Source organism: Cricetulus griseus, chromosome 3 (genome assembly GCF_003668045.3).
Source record: "Cricetulus griseus strain 17A/GY chromosome 3, alternate assembly CriGri-PICRH-1.0, whole genome shotgun sequence".
Lineage (NCBI taxonomy): Eukaryota > Metazoa > Chordata > Mammalia > Rodentia > Cricetidae > Cricetulus > Cricetulus griseus.
This window is the reverse complement of record NC_048596.1, coordinates 14,888,603-14,911,425: the sequence shown is the minus strand read 5'-3', so window position 1 is coordinate 14,911,425 and position 22,823 is coordinate 14,888,603. Positions and strand designations below refer to the sequence as shown.

General features: G+C 50.0%; 2 protein-coding genes across 6 annotated transcripts in view; one reads left to right on the top strand and one right to left on the bottom strand.

Annotated features, from left to right (window-relative positions):
• Window positions 1-22,823, top strand: part of Wbp1l (WW domain binding protein 1 like) — a 112,082-nt gene that overhangs the window by 62,902 nt on the left and 26,357 nt on the right. For 3 of the 5 annotated variants that reach the window (XM_027407112.2, XM_027407113.2, XM_027407110.2), the window contains one exon: window positions 1,698-4,962. The exons of the other annotated variants lie outside the window; for them this stretch is intronic. In XM_027407112.2, coding sequence (XP_027262913.1) covers window positions 1,698-2,440 — 743 coding nt within the window. In that variant the 3' untranslated portion in view covers window positions 2,441-4,962. Of the gene's footprint in view, window positions 1-1,697; window positions 4,963-22,823 lie in introns of those variants that run through there. 5 annotated transcript variants of the gene reach the window in all.
• LOC100758683 (steroid 17-alpha-hydroxylase/17,20 lyase) lies at window positions 16,568-21,848 on the bottom strand. The gene is made up of 8 exons (XM_027407108.2): window positions 21,552-21,848; window positions 20,146-20,284; window positions 19,704-19,933; window positions 18,869-18,955; window positions 18,298-18,513; window positions 17,830-17,999; window positions 17,257-17,360; window positions 16,568-16,851 (listed from the first exon to the last, which is right to left on the bottom strand). Exons 1-8 carry the CDS (start codon window positions 21,846-21,848, stop codon window positions 16,568-16,570), a joined length of 1,527 nt encoding a protein of 508 aa, XP_027262909.1.

Here is a 22,823-nt window from a genome sequence, read left to right as displayed (position 1 = left end):
TGTTTTTTTTTTTTTTTTTTTTTTTTTTTCTCCCGAGACAGGGTTTCTCTGTGGCTTTGGAGGCTGTCCTGGAACTAGCTCTTGTAGACCAGGCTGGTCTTGAACTCACAGAGATCCACCTGCCTCTGCCTCCCGAATGCTGGGATTAAAGGCATGCGCCACCAACGCCCGGCTGGTCTCAGATCTTTTAATAGGCTCTCAGATATACATACATACATACATACATACACACACACACACACACACACACATATATACATACTATATATGCATATATTTCATGCATACATATATAAATTAATATAGGGTCTCATGTAGCCCAGACTGACCTCAAATTCCCTATGGAGCCTGAGAATGGCCTTGAACTGGAAGTGTAATTTCAGTGACTTGGGATCTGGCACTCATCGGCCTGGATTCCTCCTGTTTGGCTTGCTGCCATGTGCTGTCCCTTATAGAGTCTTCATGGAAGAGGCAGAAAGAAGGGGTGACATGGGACTTTGTGAGAGCCAAGACACTTGGTGATATAGCTAAAATCCTTAGAATAAAATTCCCATACCGTGCTCTCACAGGATCCGTGGAGGCCCCAGCCAGGCATCTGTCTTAAGCCATCTGGCACATTATACAAAATAATGGTGTCACAAATGTTTGGACTTAATAGCTGGACAAGCTGTTTGCTTAGCATGGTGTCTTACGTATAGTAAGTGCTCAGTAAATGCTAGAGGTTGCTGTTAGGGTTTTGAATGAGATGATCTGGGCCTCTAGTCATTCAGCACATTCAGGAGGGAACTCACCCCTGACTGGTAACCCACCACTCCTGAGCCGAGTCACAATTATCAACAGCACTGTAGTGAAAGAGGCAATCTGGATTTCTGACCTTCAGGAAAGAGTCCCTATACAGGAGATACCTGAAGGGGTAGGGGAAAAGTGTGTGGTCCACAGTGCTTGGACAGATGGAAGTTATAATCTGAGCAAGAAATGTGGGCCCGCGCTGGAGAGACAGCTCAGTGGTTAAGAGAGAGCACATACCAATCTGCTGATGACCCCAGTGTTCCCCCACGGTGGATCACAGTCAGGTTCAGGCCATCAAACGCCCTCTTCTGGCAGCCTTAGGCATTGCACTTAAGTGTATACACCCCCACATAAAACTAAAAATTAGAATCTTTTTAAAAGAAAGAAGCGTGGGGCTTGTGTGCCCTGGGAAACAGGTCCTTTCTAGGAAGAATTTGTCTCCTAGCCAGCTCACCACACCTGCCTCCCTTGTCCCTTAACCCCAGGAAGGTTGCGCTGGCAGCCGCATCAGGGGTTCTCGGGAAACACCATCAGGTCCCATCCCCATTGTTGTCCTCTAGTAGGGTGCGACCCATTTTCCAACGACCCTTGCATAGGCATCACTCATCAGATGCCCTATATAACAGATATTTAGCTGACAATTCACAACAGTAGCAAATTTATACTTGTGAAGTAGCAGCAAAAATAATTCATGGTTGGGGGTGACCACAGCATGAGAAACTACTAAAGGGTCGCAAAATTAGGAGGGTTAAGAACCACTGCTCTAGGCAGCTGCAGTCCCCTGCCCTGACAGCCACTGCTTGATGACCCTGCTTCAGAGGTCAGAAGGGACAATATTATGTTTAGTGTGAGCTTTGCTAGGGTGCTGGCCAGTGCAGTAACTTCTCCTCCCTACCTCCCTGTTTTAGGGTTTTTGCCAAACTATTTACTACCTCCTTATGAGGAAGTGGTGAACAGACCTCCAACTCCTCCCCCACCGTACAGTGCCTTCCAGCTACAACAGCAGCAGCTGCTGCCTCCTCAGGGTGGCCCTGCAGGTGGCACGCCCCCAGGCGCTGACCCGCCCCAGGGCTCCCAGGGAGCACAGAGCAGTCCTTTGTCTGGATCCAGTAGAAGCAGCACAAGACCCCCAAGTGTCACCGACCCTCAGCCCTCTGAAGTGCCCGCTGACCGGGCAGCCACCAAGGCCCCTGGAATGGAGTCCAGTGGCTCAGTGGCCAGCCACGGGGAGCTGGCCCCGGGGGCCTTCCTGAACAGGGATTCAGAGTGTAAGGAAGAGCTACTGAAAGACTCAAGTCTGGAGCATGGTGGTGTACCCCCTGACAGCAAAGACAAGACACCTGGCAGACATCGCCGCTTCACAGGTGACTCGGGCATTGAGGTGTGTGTGTGCAACCGGGGCCACCACGATGATGGTCTCAAAGAGTTCAATACACTCATAGATGATGCCCTGGATGGGCCCCTGGACTTCTGTGACAGTTGTCATGTACGGCCTCCTGTTGACGAAGAGGAAGGGCTCTGCCTGTCATCTGAAGAGCAGGCTCGAGAGCTGGGACACCCCCACCTGCCACGGCCACCTGCCTGCCTGCTGCTGAACACCATCAATGAACAGGACCCGCCAAACTCACAGCGCAGCAGCTCCCCCAGCTAGAACAGGTCCTGCCTGTAACCGAGAGCTTGACAGACAGCCAGGGTAGGAGACACCCACAAGAGAAGCATTAAGTGACTTCAGAAGTGGCACAACCACTTTGGCTTTTATTTGTTTCCCTCCTGTCCCGCTCTTCCCACATCTCCAGGTACAAGTTTGGGGTGTGGATGCCTCCTCCCCCACAAAAGCACAGTGTTGTAGAAGACGGAGACTCTGGTTCTGGGACTCATTCTGCACCCCCACCTCCCTTTTCAGAGCTGTGTCTCGCCTACCTGCTTGGCTGAGAAACACATGTCTGGAAAGCCCCCAGGACCGGGGCTGGGACTGGGTTCCAAGATGGCTCTTGGTGTCAGAGTGGATTTGTAAGAGAACTTCGCTGTGTCTCAGTCTGGGAGAGACAGTTTATCTTGGCCCCGAGTGAAGAAGGAAACCCTCAGGGGCCTGTGGCTGTCACCTGTGGCTGTCACTGGCGGCTGCCAGTGCCTGCAGAGCTGGTATTGGTCTAATCCTGTGGGAGGGTGAGAGCAGGTACACAGGTTGGTGAGGAAGCTGGTTGGTCTGGCAAGCCCCGGGTGGAGAGTTCACCTCTGTGCATTGGAGAGGGGGCCCTTCCCGGCAGGCTTTGGCGGCCTTTCGCCTGGTTCAGGTGTAGGCGCTTACACTGTGTTCTTTGTGTTTTCCTTGAAAATCAAATAACGAAGGCTAGCTGGAAAGGTGTCAGTGGGCAGGCAAGAACCCTCTTTTGGACAAAGGGATTCTGGAGCTCTCCCTGAGTTTCCAAGAGTCTGGCTACTGTTGGGCCGGGAGGAGAGTGTGGTAGTCCTGGGCCTTCTGTGGGTGAAGGCCTAAGTCTGACGTCTGGTAGAGGTGTGGCACCCTCCCCCCTGCCCTTTGTCTATGCCCACAGGGAACCAGTGGTCCCTGGCCATCCTGAACACAGTCTGCAGTCTCTACCCATCCTCTGGACTGAGGAAGCTGTGTGTCCTGGGCAAGGCAGCCTCATAGCCTGGCCCTCACACAGTATTTTCTCTTGAGTTATCCAAGTCTGTTGTTTGTGTGTTTGTTTGTTTTAAACTGACCACTTGGAAGAACACCTTGGTTATCTGTGGTTCTCGTGGCTGCCTCTGCCCCGAGCCTCCTGGACAGCCTGTGTTCCTGTCCTCAGGCTCTAGAGGCCCAGCCGTGCTTTGGTAGGAAAAAGGAGCATAGAAGCAGCCGAAGTGAACATTCCCCACCCAGCCCCGTTCATACTAAGAGATTGGTTCTCTTCCTGCTCTTGAACGATGATACATAGACTGGGTACTGCCGTTCTAGTGAGAAAAGGAAAGAGGAAGAAAAGAAAGTCCAAATGTAAACACACAAACAAATCTGAGGCTGGGAGGTAATGTGTGTCTGCGTTTGGATGCCACAAACCAAAATCCTTGTCGAACAAAAGTGAAGTCTACACAGTGATGTTGGATGGTGTGTGTGTGTGTGTGTGTGTGTGTGTGTGTGTGTGTGTGTGAGTGTGTGAGTGTGTGTGTCCCCAAGCCCCGTGTTCCTGTGAAGATACTTTGAATGACCATTCTGCTCACGTTAACCCCATGTTTGGAGCACATGTGGCCCTCTCAAGGTAATTTATTTTACGCATTTACTGTTTACCGAACAAATGTCTGACTGTGCCCGGGTGACACTGCCCTCCAGGGAGAGGACCTTTCTCAGCTCATCACTGCGATTTGCACATTGCCCCACGGACACTCAGGCCTGCATTCTGTCCCCTGGACGTGGAAACATTCTGAACCGGTCTCTCTCCCTCTGCTGTGTTCAGACAGAAGCTTGATTGAGTCTTGAGTGACAAGCTTGGACTGGTTGTGGCTCAGACATCGACCTGCCCAGGAACACCAGGAGTGTCTGGCCGACACCTTGATGCCACAAGCATGCTCCCCCTCTGCCGAGGTCTAGCGGTCTAGCGGGATGGTGTGTGGCCAGGGGGCGGAGCTGTAGCCCTCACACACCTTTCCCACTTTCTTCTTGTTAAAATCCCAGACAACTCGAAACTGAATCTCCCCGAACTCTAGTTATCTGATGAGGTGGTGGGACCCTCTCAAGTTTCTTTCGTCTGGCAGGATGGGGTGCTGGCCTGAGTGCAGGCTGGCTTCACTGATGCCCCCATCGAGATGGCCGAGCCACACTCTGGCCCCTGCTGCTTCAGGCCACACTGACGCTCAGAAAGGGCACAGGAAATGGGAGTTAGGGGCCAGGGAGACTTGGCTGAGTTGGGTTTCCAGGCAAATGGGAGGAGGGGGTAGGCAGAGGGCTTGGTGCTACAGTCAGCTTTGCAGCCGCTAACACATTCCTGTGTGAGGCACGTCAGCGTCCGTCAGTTATTGTGAATATGTGTATCTTAAGCAATAAGAGTCCGCTGCTCAGTGTCCCTGGGCAGGCTGGGTGACGCTGGGTGACACACACCCTGTGCTGTGACCGTTCTGAAGACAGAGTGGCTCTAACCACTGTGAGATGCCCTAATAAAATCAGTCCCAAATGTTCTGCTGTGGTTTTCTTTGCCACGCCTCATTCCTTTCTCTTTCTCAGATTTCAGGTCACAAATGTGAAACACCTTTGCCTTCTCCGTCCCAAGACCAAGTGATGTCACATAGCAGTTCAGGACAGGGTCCTGAATGGGCAATGGGGCTGCTGCTGAGTCTGTTCTTGGTCCTGAGAATTTTCTTCAAATTACATTCCTAATATCGGAAGAACTTTGTGACATAAATATGTCAAAATCCAATCCCAAAGGCAGAGACAAGTGTTGTCAGAGTCCCTAAAGCCTCATTTGTTTGGGGACTTTTTATTGTTATCTTTTTGAGATTACTGTGTATGTGTGGATGTTTTGCCTGTGTGTGACCATGCACTGCATGGATGCAGTAATAACGGAAGCCAGAACAGATGGTTGTGAGTGGCCATATGTGTGCTGGGAATCAAACCTAGGTCCTCTACAAGAATAGATGCTGTAAACGACTGAGCCTTCTCTCCAGCTCTGGTTTTAGGTTTTGGTTTTATTTGAGATAAGATCTTACTCCAAACCAGACTTTTTAGGAACTTAATACATAGCCTTGGCGTGTGGTCGCCCTCCTAATGCTGGGATTTGATATACCTTCCAATTTGATATACACACTATGTATTGAGATGCCTTCCAATTTGATATACACACTACGTATTGAGATGCCTGTTTTGTACCCAGCATATGTTGGACTCCAGGGAGATGTGACATAAGCAAGAGCCGTGTGCCCCACTCTCCCGGGCTTATAGGTAAGATGACAAAATACACCTGTGTAGAGTAGTTAGCAGGCGTGCTAGAGAGATGGCTTAGGGATTAAGAGCACTGGCTGCTCTTCCAGAGGACCTGAGTTCAATTCCCAGCAATCACATGGTGGCTCACAGCTGTCTATAATGAGATCTGGCGCCCTCTTCTGGCATGAAGATATATAATCAGAACACTCATACATAAAATAAATAAATCTTAGGAAAGAAAACAGAACTCTTGCCCAGCCAGAATGCATCGTAGGAAGAACCAGCCAAACCCTAGAAATGTGAATGGCTAATTTCCTGAAAAAAAGAAATGAGAAAAAAATATCTGCAAGAGAGCTATGGGCAGGTAGCACGGTTTCAGAGGCTGGCTGCAGGATTCGTGGGGAGGTCACCTGAGGTCTTAAATGCTGCTCTGGGGTTCTCAGGGCCGGCTTTTAGGTGTGTGTCTGTCACTGTGGGCTGGTGATCCATTTCACCTTGTTCTAGTACATCTTGTAGGCCTTTGAGTTGGGCATAGGTCACTGAGCAATGACTAACTTTCTGCCCCTGCTGGGGAAGGGCACCCTTGCTCAGTGGGACTTCTCAGGCGACTTGAGTGGCCAAGCGTGATGACGCATGGTCTAGCTTCCCTCACAAAAAAGGTTTCTCTTCCGAGGTGTGCTCATCAGGGGCCTGGGCCCTGGGTGGTGGCTGCAAATATTGTCCTGAGCTGTAGAGATTGTCCAGGAGTTGGCCCCATTGTATTTGAGAGTTTGAGTTAGCCAGACATGGCCTTCGTTCGTCCCTGTCATTGAGACAGTTGCTGTCTCTCTACTTCTAAGCTGCCAGGCTCAGGGCAATACCCATGGAACCATATTAGCATGTAAGGACAGTTCCTGTGATGCCTGGAAAACAGCAGAGTGGTGCGTGCTTGCAGCCCAGCAGCTGCAGACACACAGTTCCAGGCCAACAACCCAAATCCCACAGGAAAGAAGCAGAGGTGTGCACCATCCTTGCCTTGTCTGAGTGGCCCCAAAGAAAATGGCTTAACTCCTCTGGGCCAGTTGGCAGGAGCTGTTCATGTACACTTGATTTCTAGGCTCCTGGCACACTGGGTCATGCATGGGAGCTCATTTTTCTAATGAGGTATGAAGATTGTCTCTGTTGCCTTGAGGGACCAAGTTCAGGTAGAGATTGTATTTGCCCAGAAGCCCAAGACAACCCCAGTTTCCTACCCCCCCCCCCGCCCAGTTTTCTGGTTTTAACTTTTGAGAGGAAACAAAACAAAACAAAAAACCCAGAGTTTGACTCTGCAAATGTCTGAGCCTTAACCAAGTGTGGTGGCACAATCTGTAATCCCAGCTTTTGGGAGGTGAAATCAGACATGAAGGGGAAAAGGATAGAAAAGGAAAGACATGACTGCTCTAGGTATGGTGAGGAGACGGTTGATTGTAAATAAAAGTGAGAGTCCAGAGTGAACATGGCCCGACTGGGCCAGGCCATGTGAGGAGAGCAGGAGGGGAGAGCCCAAAGATGAGGATTTCCAAAGGATAAAAGGACTGGTGTACCCAGTGTTATTCTTTTGTTTAAAAAGAAGAAAAGAGAAATGCTGAGACAGACATAAGACTATAAGTTTATTATAAGGCCCGGCAGAATGGGGAGACTAAGAAGAGGAACAGGGGTAATTGGCTGACTGACATGGCCGGTCGCCATAGAGAGAGCACATAGGTGAGAGAGAGAGAGTAGAAAGGAAGCTGAGAGGAAACAGAGCGGGGGAGCAGAGAGATAAACAGAGAGCACAGAGAGCAGGAACAGAGAGCGTAAATGGGCAGGGGCCTATCTTTTAAAGGGGTCCTCTGCACCTTCGTGCAGACTTAGTTCCCAGGGAACCTTGGGCTGACCAGGGTATTGCCTGTTTCACCAGGTAACAGGGGCAGGCCAGCATAATGCCTGAACCTTTCACCCAGATGACTAGATTATACAGGAAGAACTAAATAGACACTCAGCCATTTGTCCCTGGTTTGAGGCCTGACAAGGGTCAGGAGTTCAAGGTCACCCTTGACTGCACAGAGGTGTCAAGGGCAATCTCTTCTCTAAATGAGACACATGGATATATTTGTATGCGTGTTTGTGTGTGTGTGTGCACGTATGTAGCACTGGGAAGTCTTCAATGAGCACCTGCCATGTGCTAGGTGTCAGGAACTCGAAGATGCTTGAAACCTGCACCATCGTTAGAACGGAGACCTGGAGAGGAACGAGGTACACCGGGAGTTAGCTCAACTGGGAGCTCTAGGTAGGCTTCTCCGTCAAAGAGACTCCGTGGTCACCAGGGCTTCTGGAGGTCACCAAGAGCTCTCTGCTGTGTGCCAGGTACTGAGAAGCACAAAAAGGCCCAAGAAGTCTACCTGGGAGCCAGGTGGAGTGTGGTGTGGAAAGCTGCACCTGGGAAGTGGCCAGAGCGGAAGCTGGAAGGTAAGCCGACAGTAAAACATTTGGGTTGAGCTTGCCTGTGCCCTCTTATTTTTTGGCTGTTGACATGAGATGAGTCTTGGTCAAGCATCTTCATGATTACATTTTCTAACCCCTAAAACAACTCAAGGTACAGGTTGTAATCGTTGCTGCTCTGTCATTAGAGGGAGGGGGCATTCAGAGGAAGGGACTAAACTTGCCCAAGGTCACATTGCTGATTAAAAGCATATTTGAAGATGATCTGTCGATCCCAAAGGCTGTTCTGTTAACCAGACGGCCAGACACTGAAGAGCTGAGATGTCCGGGAGCCACGAGAAGGATCCGGTGACTCCTAAAAGATGAGGAAATCAGTGAAGGGCCTGGTGACAAACTCACTCGCTGAGAGGTGAGGCAGTAACCCTTCCTCAGCCACCTACCCAAGCCTCACACCTTCCAGCCCACCCCCAGGGAGAAGCAATGCCTCCCTCTGGAGGTGTTCAGGTCCAAGTCGACTTCCACTTTGGCTGGATGCGGGCGTGCCCACCTGTAGTGCTGGCACTCGGAAGGAAGGCAGAGGGCAAGTGGATTCTATGAGTTCAAGGCCAGCTGGAGCTCCATCGTGAGGCTCTGTCTCAAAAAACAATTCAACAACAATAAAACCCCCACAACAAAAGTTAACTTACACAGGGAGGGTGTGATCCGTGGAATCTCAGGAGTTAAAGCTGTGTGTGTGTGTGTGTGTGTGTGTGTGTGTGTGTGTACGCACACACGCACGCTTCCTCCAGAGAAGGTTAAAAAAAAAAAGCATTGCCAGTATTGGGGTAGGAAATGTTTGTGTGGTTCGAAATACCTACTGAGTACAAGTCTGCTTCTCTCACGGGAAAATGTCACAAAACACCTGTGTGGAAGCCATAGGGTCTGTCTGTCATCCTTGTGTTCCCTGCCCATTTCTTTCACCACTGCCCATGACTGTCACCACTGCCTGCAGTGGGTTCTGGAAGTCCCCTCTTCAGACCTCTCCATCCAGCCTACTTCTGAGAAGTTTGTGCAAAACCCTCAGGCAAAGACTTAATTTATGAAATACTGATAAGGCCAGTGTTTATTGAGCAACCAAACATGCTGTATAGGTCCCTACTCAGACCCCAGAGCAACACTGAGGAGACTTACTCTATACAGACCTCAGCCCCCCCTCCCACTAAACCATGTCTTACAGATGGGAAGCCTGGGAACAAGAAAGCCAAATAAGTTGTCTATGGTCTCTAAATAGCAACACTGAATGTGTCTCCACAGGCTGGCCTTGTTGAGTCTGAGGGACTTTCCTGCCCACACAACCCTTTGTGTTTTATGTTCACCTAAGCCTTAGAATGGGCAGGTCCTGTGGAGTGACCCCACTTTACATATGAGAACATGGCAGCTCAGGAAGCGGCTGTGGGAATAGAAGGCAAGACTCAGACTGGGAGGCCAGCGACCATTATCTCTTTTCCTTTCCCAGTGTCCCCGACTCTGCTGCCTCTGACTGGCCCCCTGCCATCTATGGATACCTATCTGTGTGTGACTGCCGAGCAGCCTTTACTGAGGTTTTTGGCAACCAGAGGCATCAGGAAACACTCTCACACCACCCATCCTCTGGGGAACACCTCGCCCCCCACAGAGGGTCCTGTGGGAACTCTTTCTGAAGGATAGGAACTGTGGGGGAGAGGAGGGTAGCTGTTTTAGCACACGGGAGGCAGAGGCAGGTGGATCTCTGTGAGTTCGAGACCAGACTGGTCTACAAGAGTTAGTTCCAGGACAGCCTCCAGAGCCTGGAGAAACCCTGTCTTGAAACCACCTCCTCCTCAAAACAAGATTTCCTGTCTCCTCGTGACATTGTAGCTGTCATGTAGCATGGCATATGTGTCTGCAGTGATGCTCACAGAAACACACCCATGTGGGTAAACAAGTGCCATCACAGTGCAATTACCGGTCGTGTTTAATGAGCAGCATGCTAGGTAGTGTGCGGTCCTGCTGTGGCTTAGGCTTTCCCATCCACCAGGCCATATAAGGACACAGATCTTTACATATAAGGAAACTACCCAGTGATGTGTTTCTGCAGGATGTCTTCCCCCATGTAGTGATAAGAACCTGTAGAGGCGTGATGACATACACCTTTAATCCCAGTACTTGGGAGGCAGAGGCAGTCAAGATGTCTGTGAGTTCGAGACCAGCCTGGTGTACAGAGTGAGTTCCAGGACAGCCAAAGATACACAGAGAAACCTTGTCTTGGAAAAAAAAAAATGTGAAGGAGTTACCTCTTCCTAAGTGTTCAGTGATGTCACACTAGTGACTATTGGTGTTTGGTTGGAGCCTCTGGCTCACCACTGCATGGTCCTGGAAGCCCCATTTCTCTGACTCTCTCTCTCTCTCTTTCTCCCCGCCCCCTTTTTTTTTTCTTTTTGGTTTTTCGAGACAAGGTTTCTCTGTGTAGCTTTGGAGCATATCCTGGCACTCTCTGGAGACCAGGCTGGCCTGGAACTCACAGAGATCCACCTGCCTCTGCCTTCCGATGCTCATACTCTGGGCACAAACCCAGCTTGTGGCAGACACATCAACAAATCACACCTACAACCTATAAAACTTTCCTGCCCTGCCTGGGGTTCGTGACTTCTCTGGTCTCAGTCTCTGGGACCAGTGAACCTGCCTGGAAGTTGCTTTGCTCAATATACCTGTTGCTATACCTTTTCAGTTATGCTTGATCTGGCTTACTGTGTCAGTGGGGGAGCATATTTTTTGGGGGGGGCACAGAAAACCTATTAATTGGCAAGCACTAAAAATTGGGTGTCCAGGGCTGGAGAGATGGCTCAGCGGTTAAGAGCACTGACTGCTCTTCCAGAGGTCCTGAGTTCAATTCCCAGCAACCACATGGTGGCTCACAACCACCTTTGAGTGAGATCTGGTGCCCTCTGCTGGCATGTAAGCAGAAGACTATACATAATAAATAAATAAATAAATAAATAAATAAATAAATAAATAAATTCTTAAAAAAAAAAATTAGGTGTCCCTCCCAAACTAGTGTTAAACATTGGTTTACCATCACTTTGCTGACTAAGACCACAGGGTAAGGATGGAGGGAGGCTGGGGTGCAGTGCAGTGGTAGAGCTCACACCTAGCATTCATGAAGCCTTGGCTCTGATACCCAGCCCCAAAGGGAGGAAAGCAAGATGGGCACAGTGGCACTTGCCTGTAATTCTGACATCCTCAGCTATGTAGAGAATTCCAGGCCTGCCTGATTTTCAGGAGACTCTCAAAATGAGCAAATGAAAAGCTAAACATTGGGCTGGGCAGTGATATGCGCCTTTAATTCTAGCACTCTGGAGGCAGAGGCAGGCAGATCTCTGTGAGTCCGAGGTCAGCCAGGGCTATACAGAGAGAGCCTGTCTTGAAAAACCAAAGCAAACAAAGTAAAAGTGAGCTTCTTTCTGCATCTTTCCTGATATTCAGCGCTGGACCTAAGACTTAGGGCTAAGACTACTGGTTCGGTGGTTTGGAGCATCCCATAGGGATGTGGAGCATCATGTCCTGGGGGTATTAGCAGTTAGGACCAAATCCTGGCCCTGGCAAGAGGAAGAAGAAGAAGGAGAAGAAGGAGAAGGAGAAGGAGGAGGAGGAGGAGGAGGAGCAGGAGGAGCAGGAGGAGCAGGCTCAGCCACCTGTCTTCAACCAGCCACTTAAATACACCAGAAACAGTGCAAAGCAGTAAAAAGATCGCACCAATGTGTCATCTTTGGAAGAAGAACAAAGAAATCCCATGATACCTCCCACCAAGTCCGTCTTGGGGGCCTGAGGTTTAGGCTGCAAGAGATCTGCATAACTAGCCAGCCCTGGCTGAGGAGTGGTCTGCGTAACTAGCCAGTCCGGCTGAGGTGTGGTCCTAGCCACCTTGACTGTTTTGGTTTCAGTCTCTCGCCAGGTGGTGTGACAAGTTGTCAGGAGTGTGTGAGCTCTCTTTCCTCCTCTGGCTAGCACCAGGTTCCAGCCACCTTCTTCTTTTTCTTAACCTAAGAGATTCCTGGGGAATTTCTTGGGAACCGTTATTTCAATAGTCTGAACGCCAAAGGGAGTAATTTGGTTACAGGAGTCTAAGTCTTGGAAGAAGGTGTTTACATTGAGCCTCAAAGAGACCCAGGGATGATTCGGGTCAGTGGGTGAAAGTCTCCCATTCCGGGCACCAGTCAGAGCTTGTGAGATTATTTTCTCTAAGGACACAGCCCCCTGCATGATTCCCAAGGACAGGTAGGAAAACACGGCTAACTCCTCACTCCAAGATTCATCACTGAAGTCTTGGGTTCTGAACTCGGCCGCCGTGCTACTGTGCCCCCCACCCCCCATCCCCGCTCCCCCATGTGACTTGATGGATCACTGCCCCTTGAAGGTTGATGGTCGTCAGTTTCCTCTTGTTGGGTTAAACTCACCCTCTGTGCAGACTTTCTGCTTCTTTGCTTGTCTGTTCACTGCTAGTTCATGAAGTGTCTTTCAGATCTGAGATGAAATGCATCCCTGGGAAGTGTGGCTCTCTCTCTACAACCAGCTGCGAGAGGGAAAGGGTGACCTCCAGTTTAATCTTTCTTCAGCCTGACATGAATGATTTCAACAACCCCCTCCCTCTCCCTCCTCCTCACCCCACAAAAGGCTTGTGAGGGTCACTGGTTCTTGAAGAGCAAGACTGACTTGGGGGAGTGTTGGGGAGAGTCTGCCAGTGGAGTTAAAAGCTCTTTTAAGAAAGACAGGCTGTGGTCTTGCTGTGATCTAACTCCTTGGAGTTCCCTCTGCTTCCCTTTGGAAGCTCAGCCAGGCATGCCCCGTGACCTTGCCAGAGTCTTCTATTTCATCAGAGGTGAAGGACCTAACTGTTGATTGACCTGGGTCTGGCTGGGATTGAGGATGGACCCTCTTTTTAAGCTAAAAGTCAAAGGTCACTGTCTCCCACGGTGGCTGGGACTTCATGTGTAGGCTGGCCACTGGCCAAGGTCTAAAGATGCTGGATTCCAGCTGGGGGTATTGATCGCTGTACTTACTGTCCAAAACTTGATGACCTGAGTTGGAATCTCTAGAACCCACATAGAGGCCAGAAACAGCAGCAGAAATGTCTGTAATCATATTGTACCCCAAAATCATAGCATACCCTGAAGGGACCAGCTCCCCATTTCGGCAGCCATGCCAGTAACACATGCTCGCTATGACCTTGTCTTAGTCACTAGAGGTTAGGTGCCTGCCTCATGACAAGGAACCAATCAGAAGTTAGCTGGTGGCGCTATGCTTTACGGACAAGTGCATAGCAATGACGCACAGAGCATAGCAACCACCCTGGGAGGGCCTATGACCCATAACAACCAATTGGCCAATCAACACAGGGCAAGCCCTCCAAGCCTGGAGGCACACCAATCGTGAGCCTGTGCATGCCCCTAGACACTCCCCTTACGCTGCCCTACAAGATCTCTCTCTGCAGCCGGTTCGAGCTGTCTTTTGTAGCCAACCGCCATGGTGGGTGGACAAAAGACCCGAGCTAACATGGGGTTAGCTCGTTAAATTACAATAAAGCCTCGTGCAGTTTGCAGCAAGCTCTCGAATCCGCCTGGTGATTGGGGTGACCGAGGTCGTGGCCTGGGACCCCGGATACCTGAGTTTTCCGGGGGTCTAACAACCCCAACCAAGAGATAGGAGGTAGAGATGGGAGACGCAGCTGATGCAGGCCAGGTAGCTGGGGAGCAGCAGAAGATAGCCAGCCGCAAACAAGATGGCTGCCCCACACATGACACAGCTTGCTTGTGCTTTCTCGTTCACTCGCATTTGGGCTCACACATACACACACACCCATACACTCACACACATTTATACATACACACAAATATACACACACACCCATACACTCACACACATTTATACATACACACAAACATACACACCCATACACTCACACACATTTATACATACACACAGACATACACGCACCCATACACTCACACACATTTACACATACACACAAACATACACACACACACCCATACACTCACACACATTTACACATACACACAAACATACACACACGCACCCATACACTCACAAACATTTATACATACACACAAACATACACACATGTACCCATACTCTCACATATGCCCACCCGCCCACGTGCACACAGGCACACATGCCATACACACACGCACACACATCCCCCACATACATACTGCACATACACCTATACGCACATGCACATACACTCACACCCACGCCTGCCTGCATGCACACACGCACATGCACACATGCACACGCTCACACACATCCATGCACGCACTCACACAACGCCAGTTTAAAGGAATTAGCTCCATCCTTTGGTAACAGAGGCATTTCCAACTCCTGGGGTGTTTTGAGTGGAGAAGGGAGAGAATTCCAGGTGTGGCTGCTGAAGGCACCTGTTTATCTGAGGGAAAGATGGGGAAGTGTCACATGACCCATCCCTGGGCCAAGATGGCATTGCTCTGATAGGCCCAGTCTGGGTTATACATGGTCGCAAAGTCAAACCTATGGGTACATGCAACAAAACATATAGTCCGACTAGACAGGATCAGAGTGTCTACTTTCAAACGAAGACTCAGTCCTGTCAGTGCTCACCACCCTCCTTGCTGAGGCCGTGCCCCAGATCCTCACTTTGTCCCTTTGCCATGCTGGCACCAGCCTCCTTCCTAACTGTCCATGAAGCAACTAGGGGGAACATGACAGTTACGCCGGGAATGACGGTGTGGGTGAACCTGTAATCTCAGTACTTTTGAGGCAAACAGAGGGGAATCAGGGCCAGCCTCAGCCACATAGCAAGGTGGGCCAGCCTGAGCTACAAGAGACCCTGTCTGGAAACAAAACCAGTCACATTGTTTCCCTCATGTGTTAATAAAATGTTAGTGACTTCCTGTGTGGGGGGGATAGAAACTAAACTCCCTGCTCTTTACAAAGGCCCCAAGGAGCTGGCCCCGTCTCTACTCTGACCCACCAGAGACTGCCCCACCCCCCACTTGTGCTCTGGGCATGGTGACCTTGAGACCATTTCTCCTTCAGCAGTGGTCACTTTCCCCACACCCTCACCTGCCCCTTTCCCCATGCCATCTCCAGTGTCATTGACTCCAAAACACTTACAAATCTGAAAGTCTCATTTTTCTGTCTTCCCTAAAATGTTACCAGGCTTGTGCATGCGTGCGTGTGTGCGTGTGTGTGTGTGTGTGTGTGTGTGTGTGTGTGTGTGTGTGTAGGGGAGTGTCTCTGGGCCTGCAAAGTAACAATACCAAGGCAAGAAAGTGGTGTTGGATCAAACTTGGGGAGTCTGATCCCAAGTAGATTTTTGTTTGTTTTTTATTTATTTATTATTTATTTATTTATTTATTTATTTATTTATTTATTTATTTATTTATTTTGGTTTTTCGAGACAGGGTTTCTCTGTGTAGCTCTGGAACCTATCCTGACACTCACTCTGGAGACCAGGCTGACCTCAAACTCACAGAGATCTGCCTGCCTCTGCCTCTGCCTCCCGAGTGCTGGGATTAAAGGTGTGTGCTACCACCACCCAGCTCTAAGTAGTTTATTTTAGGCATATTTAAGCACAGCACAATTTGATGAAAACTTTTCTGGTGATGATTAACTTGATCCCATGTGCACAACAAGGCTTGACATATGACATCACAAAGTACATGTGCCATCTCCCATAAAGATGGGGTCTATGGATTGACAAGCTCACGATAATGGTCTAGGGGAGGGTCAGGAGTGGTCTCGACCATACAGATATTGTAAAGGTCACCAGGCTAGTAACTATGTCTGCTCCCAGCCTTCTGGGCAGACAACAGATCATATGCAATCCTCCCTTTGAAGGGACAACTCTGCATGTTTAACATTCTTGGGTCCCCTGTGCCTCCCACACAGGCTGAGTGTCCTGAGTCAGGGAATGGCATACAGTATGTACTCAGTAAAATGTGCTGATGGCTCATCAGGTAAAGGTTCTTGCTACCAAGATTGATGTCCTGATTTCTGTCCCTGAAATCTACATGGTGGAAAGAAAGGACCAACTCCTGTGAGTTGTTCTTACACACACACACACACACACACACACTCACACACACACACACACACACACACACACACACACACACACACGTCCCTCTCTGCCACACAAAATAAATAAAGATGCACGTCTGTTGGCTGAACGAGTAAGCAAATGAGTAACTGATAGGCAACTTGGAGGCTTTTATTGGAAAACCTTTAATTTAGCATATCACCCTCCATTTCTGCAAACCAGAAAACGGGACAGGAGGGAGGAGGACTGTAGGGGGCAGTAGGAGTAACACCTCTAATTTTGTGCTGTGAGCTGCACAGTATGGGACCAGGGGACAGTAGTTATGGCCTCTAGGTGCTAACCTCTGCCTGGGCATCCTTCCACGCCTGGCGCACTGTGATCTTCACTTTGAAGGGTTCGATCAGAAAGACCACCTTGGGGTCACCCTTTAGGCAAGGCAGCTGCTCATCATCTGGGACATCTAGGTCAAACCTCTGCAGCAGGTGGGCCATGTAGAGGAAGAGCTCCTGACGGGCCAGAACCTCTCCGATGCAGGAGCGGGGCCCAGCTCCGAAGGGCAGGTAGCTTAATGAGGGTGTGATGAGATGGCTTCCCGTTGGGTCTAAGAAGCGCTCTGGAGACAGAGGGAAGCATCAGCCAGTGGCCAAGCTTTTGCCCAGGGAAACTCGACCCACTTTTAAGCCACGAGGAAATTAAATATTCAGGAAGGATGGAGAGAGGGGAAGAGGTCTCACCAGGAGAAAATGCCACCATCCAAGAGAAGAGGGACAGGCCTTACTGGGAGACAGATGCCTGCAGGCTTCCCACAGAAGTGATTTGAAGGGTGAGTTGGAAAGCCCAGCTGTGAAGAGTGTGGGGCAGTCTCCCAGAGACTAGAAATGGCCAGAGGCCTATGGGGGATGCAGCCAAGCGTTTTCTTGTAGCAAGCCCAGTGGACAGGAAGGAGTGCTGGTCCAGGGACCAGAATCCAGGTTGGCTGTGTGGCCCAGGGGCCAGGATGGGACAGACAGACACTCACCAGGCATGAACCGATCTGGCTGGTCCCATTCCTTCTCATTGTGATGCAGTGCCCACAGATTGATGACCACGGATGTGAACTTGGGGATGCTAAACTCACCAACGCTGGCCCAGACAAAGAGAAGAAACAGGAACATTGCCTTCCTCTTCCTGCTCAGGCCCAAGTCTCCACTGGGGGCAAGAACCCTCTAGGCCTTCATTCCCTCTCACTCCTTGTCCTCAGCTTCTGGCTTCTGCCAGGATTGCAGCTGGATCCAGCCTTATCCGTTCAATAAGCACTGCCTATCAACCTTACATTTGTGCTTCATTGAGCACCCCGTCCTTCAGCCCAGACCCATGTCTGCAAGGGCAGCTGGAAGTTTGGAGGGAAGCCAGACGGCGCTGCAGCTTAGTCAGTGGCGGTCGGGGGAAGCAGAGGCAGTGGTTATATTGGCTAGGGTGGACTGATGGACAGCGGCCACTGTTTGATTATAGGTTTATCAGCAGCTAAAGGCAGATGAGACATGCACGGGAGACAAAATGGGCTAGCTAAAGGCTGCATCCTAGGCTGAGTGTCTTGGAAAGAAAGGCATACCTCAAGTCAATGTTAGCCCTGTGGGGGATGAGCATGGGGGCCACCGGCCGGATACGAAGCACTTCTCGGATGGTGGCCTCCAGCATGAGGAGGTGATTCCGGTCATTGAAAGTTGGTGTGCGACTGAAACCTATATTCTGGTCAATCTCCTTTTGGATCTTCTTCTTCACCTGAGGGCCAGAACAAGGTCACGTGACCAGGTTGTTCAAGTCTAAGAGAGATGTGGGCTTAGCAGAACCCAGTGGTCACACCCAGAACAGCCCAGACAGATTCCATCCAGTGATGGCTTTACAGCCCAAGCCTCGTTTCTAGAAGATGCAACAACATTAAGCCAGGGTCAGAGTTAGCCACTGCTTGTGTGGGAAGTCGAGCCGAGTTATCTGCACAGAAGTCTCCAGGCATTATGCCCCCCTCCCCAAATGGGGCCGGTCCGATTCTATAGGAAGACAAGAGTGAGGAGACACTCACCTCAGGATTGTGCAGCAGGAAAGCAATAATCCAGCGCAACACAGAGGCTGTGGTCTCTATGCCAGCGCCAAAGATGTCTGCTATTGTGGAAAGGATGTGCTTGTCTGACAATGCACTCGAGCCCTGGTCTTCGCTGGTGTTGTTATTGTCGGCATTCATCTTGGCTTGTATTAGAAGGTCCATCAAGCTGGACATGGAGTCACTGTTGAATTTCTCCTGCAGTGAGAGACAGTGAGAGATGACAATGGGGAGGAAGCCCACCTCCAGTATCCCCGCCACACTCCATCTCTGACTAAAGACAGCAAGGTTCCTTGCACTTGAGAGTGGAGAGGGGAACCTGTGAGTTTGTAGAGGTACCGAGAGCCACGGGTCCTCTCTTGTGTCCCTTCTAAGAACTTCTTCAATTTCCCTCCTCCCCACTCCCATTCATTAGTAAGTCAGTTTCTAGTGGTAGCCCATAGTGTGTGCCAGGCCCCCGCCAGGCTCTGGAGAGCTTAAAGTGTCCAAAATGCACCCAGACCTACCCTCAAGACACCTCCAGCCTGGTGCTTGCCTCTGCCCTCTCCCTTACCTTGCATTTTTCTAGTATTTCACTCAGAACTTCATCTCGAATTTTAATGTTTTTCTTTATCTTGTTCAAGGTTTTATTGGGAAAAATCTGGAAACAGAAGGAAATGTCAAACCCATCTGTCCAGCTAGGAGAATTCTTCCAGAGGCAGACCTTAGTTTTCTCTTTAAGAAAGTCCCCACGCCAGCCTGGACATCCAGCCAGGAAGGCAAGACAACAACAGAATGAAATCACCATGGCCAAAAAGGACAACTTGTAATAACGAGGACAGGGTGGACTCCTCGGCCCCGCCCTGCTCAGTTCAACCCTAAGCCCTGACAGATGTGTGCCTTCCCTCTTCCATAGGACAGAGGAGACTGAGGAGGATAGTTCCTCAACTGGGTTCAGCCTGGGCCCGTTTTTCTCATCTGTACCAAGAGGATAATTTGACATACCTCCAGGGGGAACCCAATGATTAACACAGATGCTTACTGCTGGCACATTGCAGTTGGAAAATAACAAGAGCCATGAATATTAAGAAACAGGATTTTAAAAAGGGACCCAGCATGGCATCCTAGTACACACTTGTAGTCCTAGTACTTGAGGCTTGGAGGCAGGAGGATCAAAATTTCAAGGCCATTCTCAGTTACACAAGCAATTCGGGGCTAGCCTGGGTTACATGAGAGCCTGCCTTGAGGATAAAAAAAATGCCAGTGAAGTGTCTGCTGTTGTAAGAGGCAGAGCAGGTAAAGATGACTGCTGGGTGAGTTGGGTGAGAAAGATGGTCATGGAGAGTGAAAGTATTGGGGACACTGTCCCAGGGGGCTCTGGAAGTGGAGAGGTGTGGCTTCATTCTCACCTGCAACCAAGGGAATATGTCCACCAGATTATTGTGGCCTATGTTGTCCAGGATGCCTTCTGTAAAACTCTTAATGGTCTTAAGTATCGGATCCCTGTTCTCATAAGAGATGCCGAAGCAGATGACACAGATGACGTTGGTTATTGAGTTGAAGATAGGCAGGGAAAGATCTATGGACTCCTCATTGTGGGTGAGCAGCAAGTCACACAGTGAGCTGGCTTTCTGACATACTGAGGAGAGAGGGAATGCTAATTGGAGGAATTAATCAGCCCATGTCACCTCTCTAGCGGGGTCTACTTACCCAGGGATGGGACGTAGAGAACATTTGGCCACTGGATGGCAGCAGCCGCTCAGAAACGGTTGGACCCAGCCATCCCGCATCCTTTCCCAGCCCCGCAGCCTTCTATCTGCTCCCCAGCCCGTGGGCTAGCCTCTCACTCACTGATCTTCTCTAGTTTCTGGTCACCGTCCCTGAACAGGGCAAAGCTGCTGAGCGCCAACTTCCGGTGCAGCTGCCAGGGGCCACCGGAGTCAGCGAAGGCGATGCCTTTTCCTTGGTCCGACAAGAGGCCTAGCGTCACCTTTGGAGAGCAGGCAGGGCCGTGAGAATTATGAGGCAACCCCTGGAACTCTCAGGCTTCTCCCTCTAGCTGCAGTGCTGCCTGTGGGCTGTAATCTCCCTGCTCCACGCTTGCTAGGATGGCCCTAAAGTCCTTACAAGTTCCAGGAGAGGCAGTATAGCAAGGAGACAAATAATGAACCCCAAATTTGAATGAAATAGCTCTGGGGTTCAATTTATTAGGAGGGCGCCTTTGTACTTGGTTTCTAACCAGGAGAGGCAGCTATGGGTGGGGTAAGTTAGGTGTGCCAAGTTAGGTGTGCCTGTCCTAGGGACAGGGAGACCCATAGACTTCCCTATCTTTCCTGCCCCTGCCAGGCTGCTAAAGCCATAACATCCATGCTGTTTCTTTCTCTTTCCACGCATGGTCTGTGCACCCAGTCTCAAACCCTCATTTGAAGATAGTAGTATGCTTTTATCCTCCTGGGTTGGACTTAAGCTTGAGCTATCTCCTCTGAAAGGTACCCCCAAAGCACAAGGGCCCCAAGTCTCCCTCTTACATCCCTGACCCTCCAATTCCCCACCTGCCAGCCTCTTTTATTCTTTGGCTTTTGAGAGGAGCCTGGTAATGGGGGCAGGCCACTCTGGCTGACTAGCCCAAGGAAAATGAATCAGTTTTGGCCTGCTCAAAGCTGAGGTCAGCTGTGTTTTATGGGGTGCTCGGGGGAACACTTGCAGCAGGGTCATGGGAGCATGGGTGGTGGTGGCTGTAGGATGACTACTTAACCATCAGCAATGAGGTCAGAGGCCTTCAGATACTGTATGTCCCTGTTCCCTGTCCCCCTGTAACTTCCCCCAGCTATCAGTGAGCCAAAGCCACATGGTCAGGGCTATCTTATCATAGCCCCCCCAACCCCCCAGAGGCCAGCTGCTTCTCCCAGCATCTTCCTGCAGAGGATGCAATCACTGTCCCCTGTTAAAAGTCACACTGCTGGGGGGGGGGCACTTCAGCTCTGGGTCTGAATGGCAGTTGTCAGAATGTTCCAGAATGACTATCAAATAATAGAGGGGAAGGTGAGTGGAGCTATTCCAGGACAGCCTCCAAAGCCACAGAGAAACCCTTTCTCGAGAAAAAAAAAAAGAGAGATCTCCCTTTAATTCTTCCTTCCCAGTTTAGAGATTGGATAGTATCTGAGGGAGTGCCCCCCACCACTAGCCTGGTTTTGGAAAAATTAAGAACTGTACAACCCCAGGGGCTGAGGAGGAGGAGGAGGGTTGGCATTGCTTACCATTTGGGGCCGACTGGAGAATTCTTTTCCTTTCTTAACAAGCACTTCCTTGGCCAGCTGATATTGGCCGATGACCACTGTGGTTGTGGATCCCAGACGAAGAGAATAGATGGGACCATACTTTTCCTGCAGCTTGAAGAAGTTGACATGCATATGGCCATGTCTGGGGAGAAACGGCAGGCTGCCCACAAGGGGCAGGAATGGGAGGCTCTTGGGGGACTTGGCACCAAGTGTCTTTGACTTGGACCAAAAGAAATAGGTCAGGATGAGCAGCAAGAGACCCACAAGTTCCCACATGGTGGTCGGCAGATAGCCAGCTGTGGAGTGGAGAAGCTGCAGCAACTCCAGTCAGGAAGGACTTATAAAAGGCGTCCCTGGTAGTCACCTTGAAGTTGTGTTATCTCTTGGCCTGTAAAAGTTTATCCTGGGACAGATCCAAGCCTGAGACCTCACCTACAAAAGGGAGAGGAGCGGGAATTCGGCCTCCTCAAGGGCTGGCTCAACTTCAGGGAAAACCCCCTGGAGGAGGAGCGGGTTAAGGAGCAGATAGTTGGTCCTTTTCCTGGGGCTTCTGCGTGATGGAACATCCCAGAGGCAAATGGTGTCAGAATGAGATCAAGGTTTCAGAGCCTGCATGCTGGGATGTCAAAAGTGCTGCAAAGATAGTAATTCATGTCATCAGGCTGCAACAAGCCAAACCCGTCACACATACTTAAGTCTTACTATTTAGTAGTCGAGGAGCATGACATCTGCAAAGGTCAGTCTGTATAAGGCCACACAAGACTGGTGGCAAGAACCCAGATGCCCCAAGTTTTGATGGCTGCTTAGGTATTTGGAGCATCAGCTCAAGAGCCATTTCAGGTTTCTGTTCAAAGCTGGCATGGCCTCTTTCTAGCTACATGGTCTTGAGTGGGCTACTTAACCTTTTAGGGGAAAAATCATTTTATTGTGTTACTATATATAAAACATAAAATGCATCATTTAAAATACTGAGGACTGGAGAGATGGCTCAGCAGCTAAGCACACTGGCTGCTTTTCTAGAAGACCCAGCTTTGATTCCCAGAACACACATGGCAGCTCACAAACTTTTTGTAATTCTGGTTCCAGGATCTGATGCTCTCCTTTGGCCTCTGCAGGCACCAGACACACACATGGTATGCATACATACATGCAGGCAAAACACTCATGCATACAAAATAAAATCCTAATTAAAAATTATTTAAGGGGGCTGGAGAGATGGCTCAGAGGTTAAGAGCACTGACTGCTCTTCCA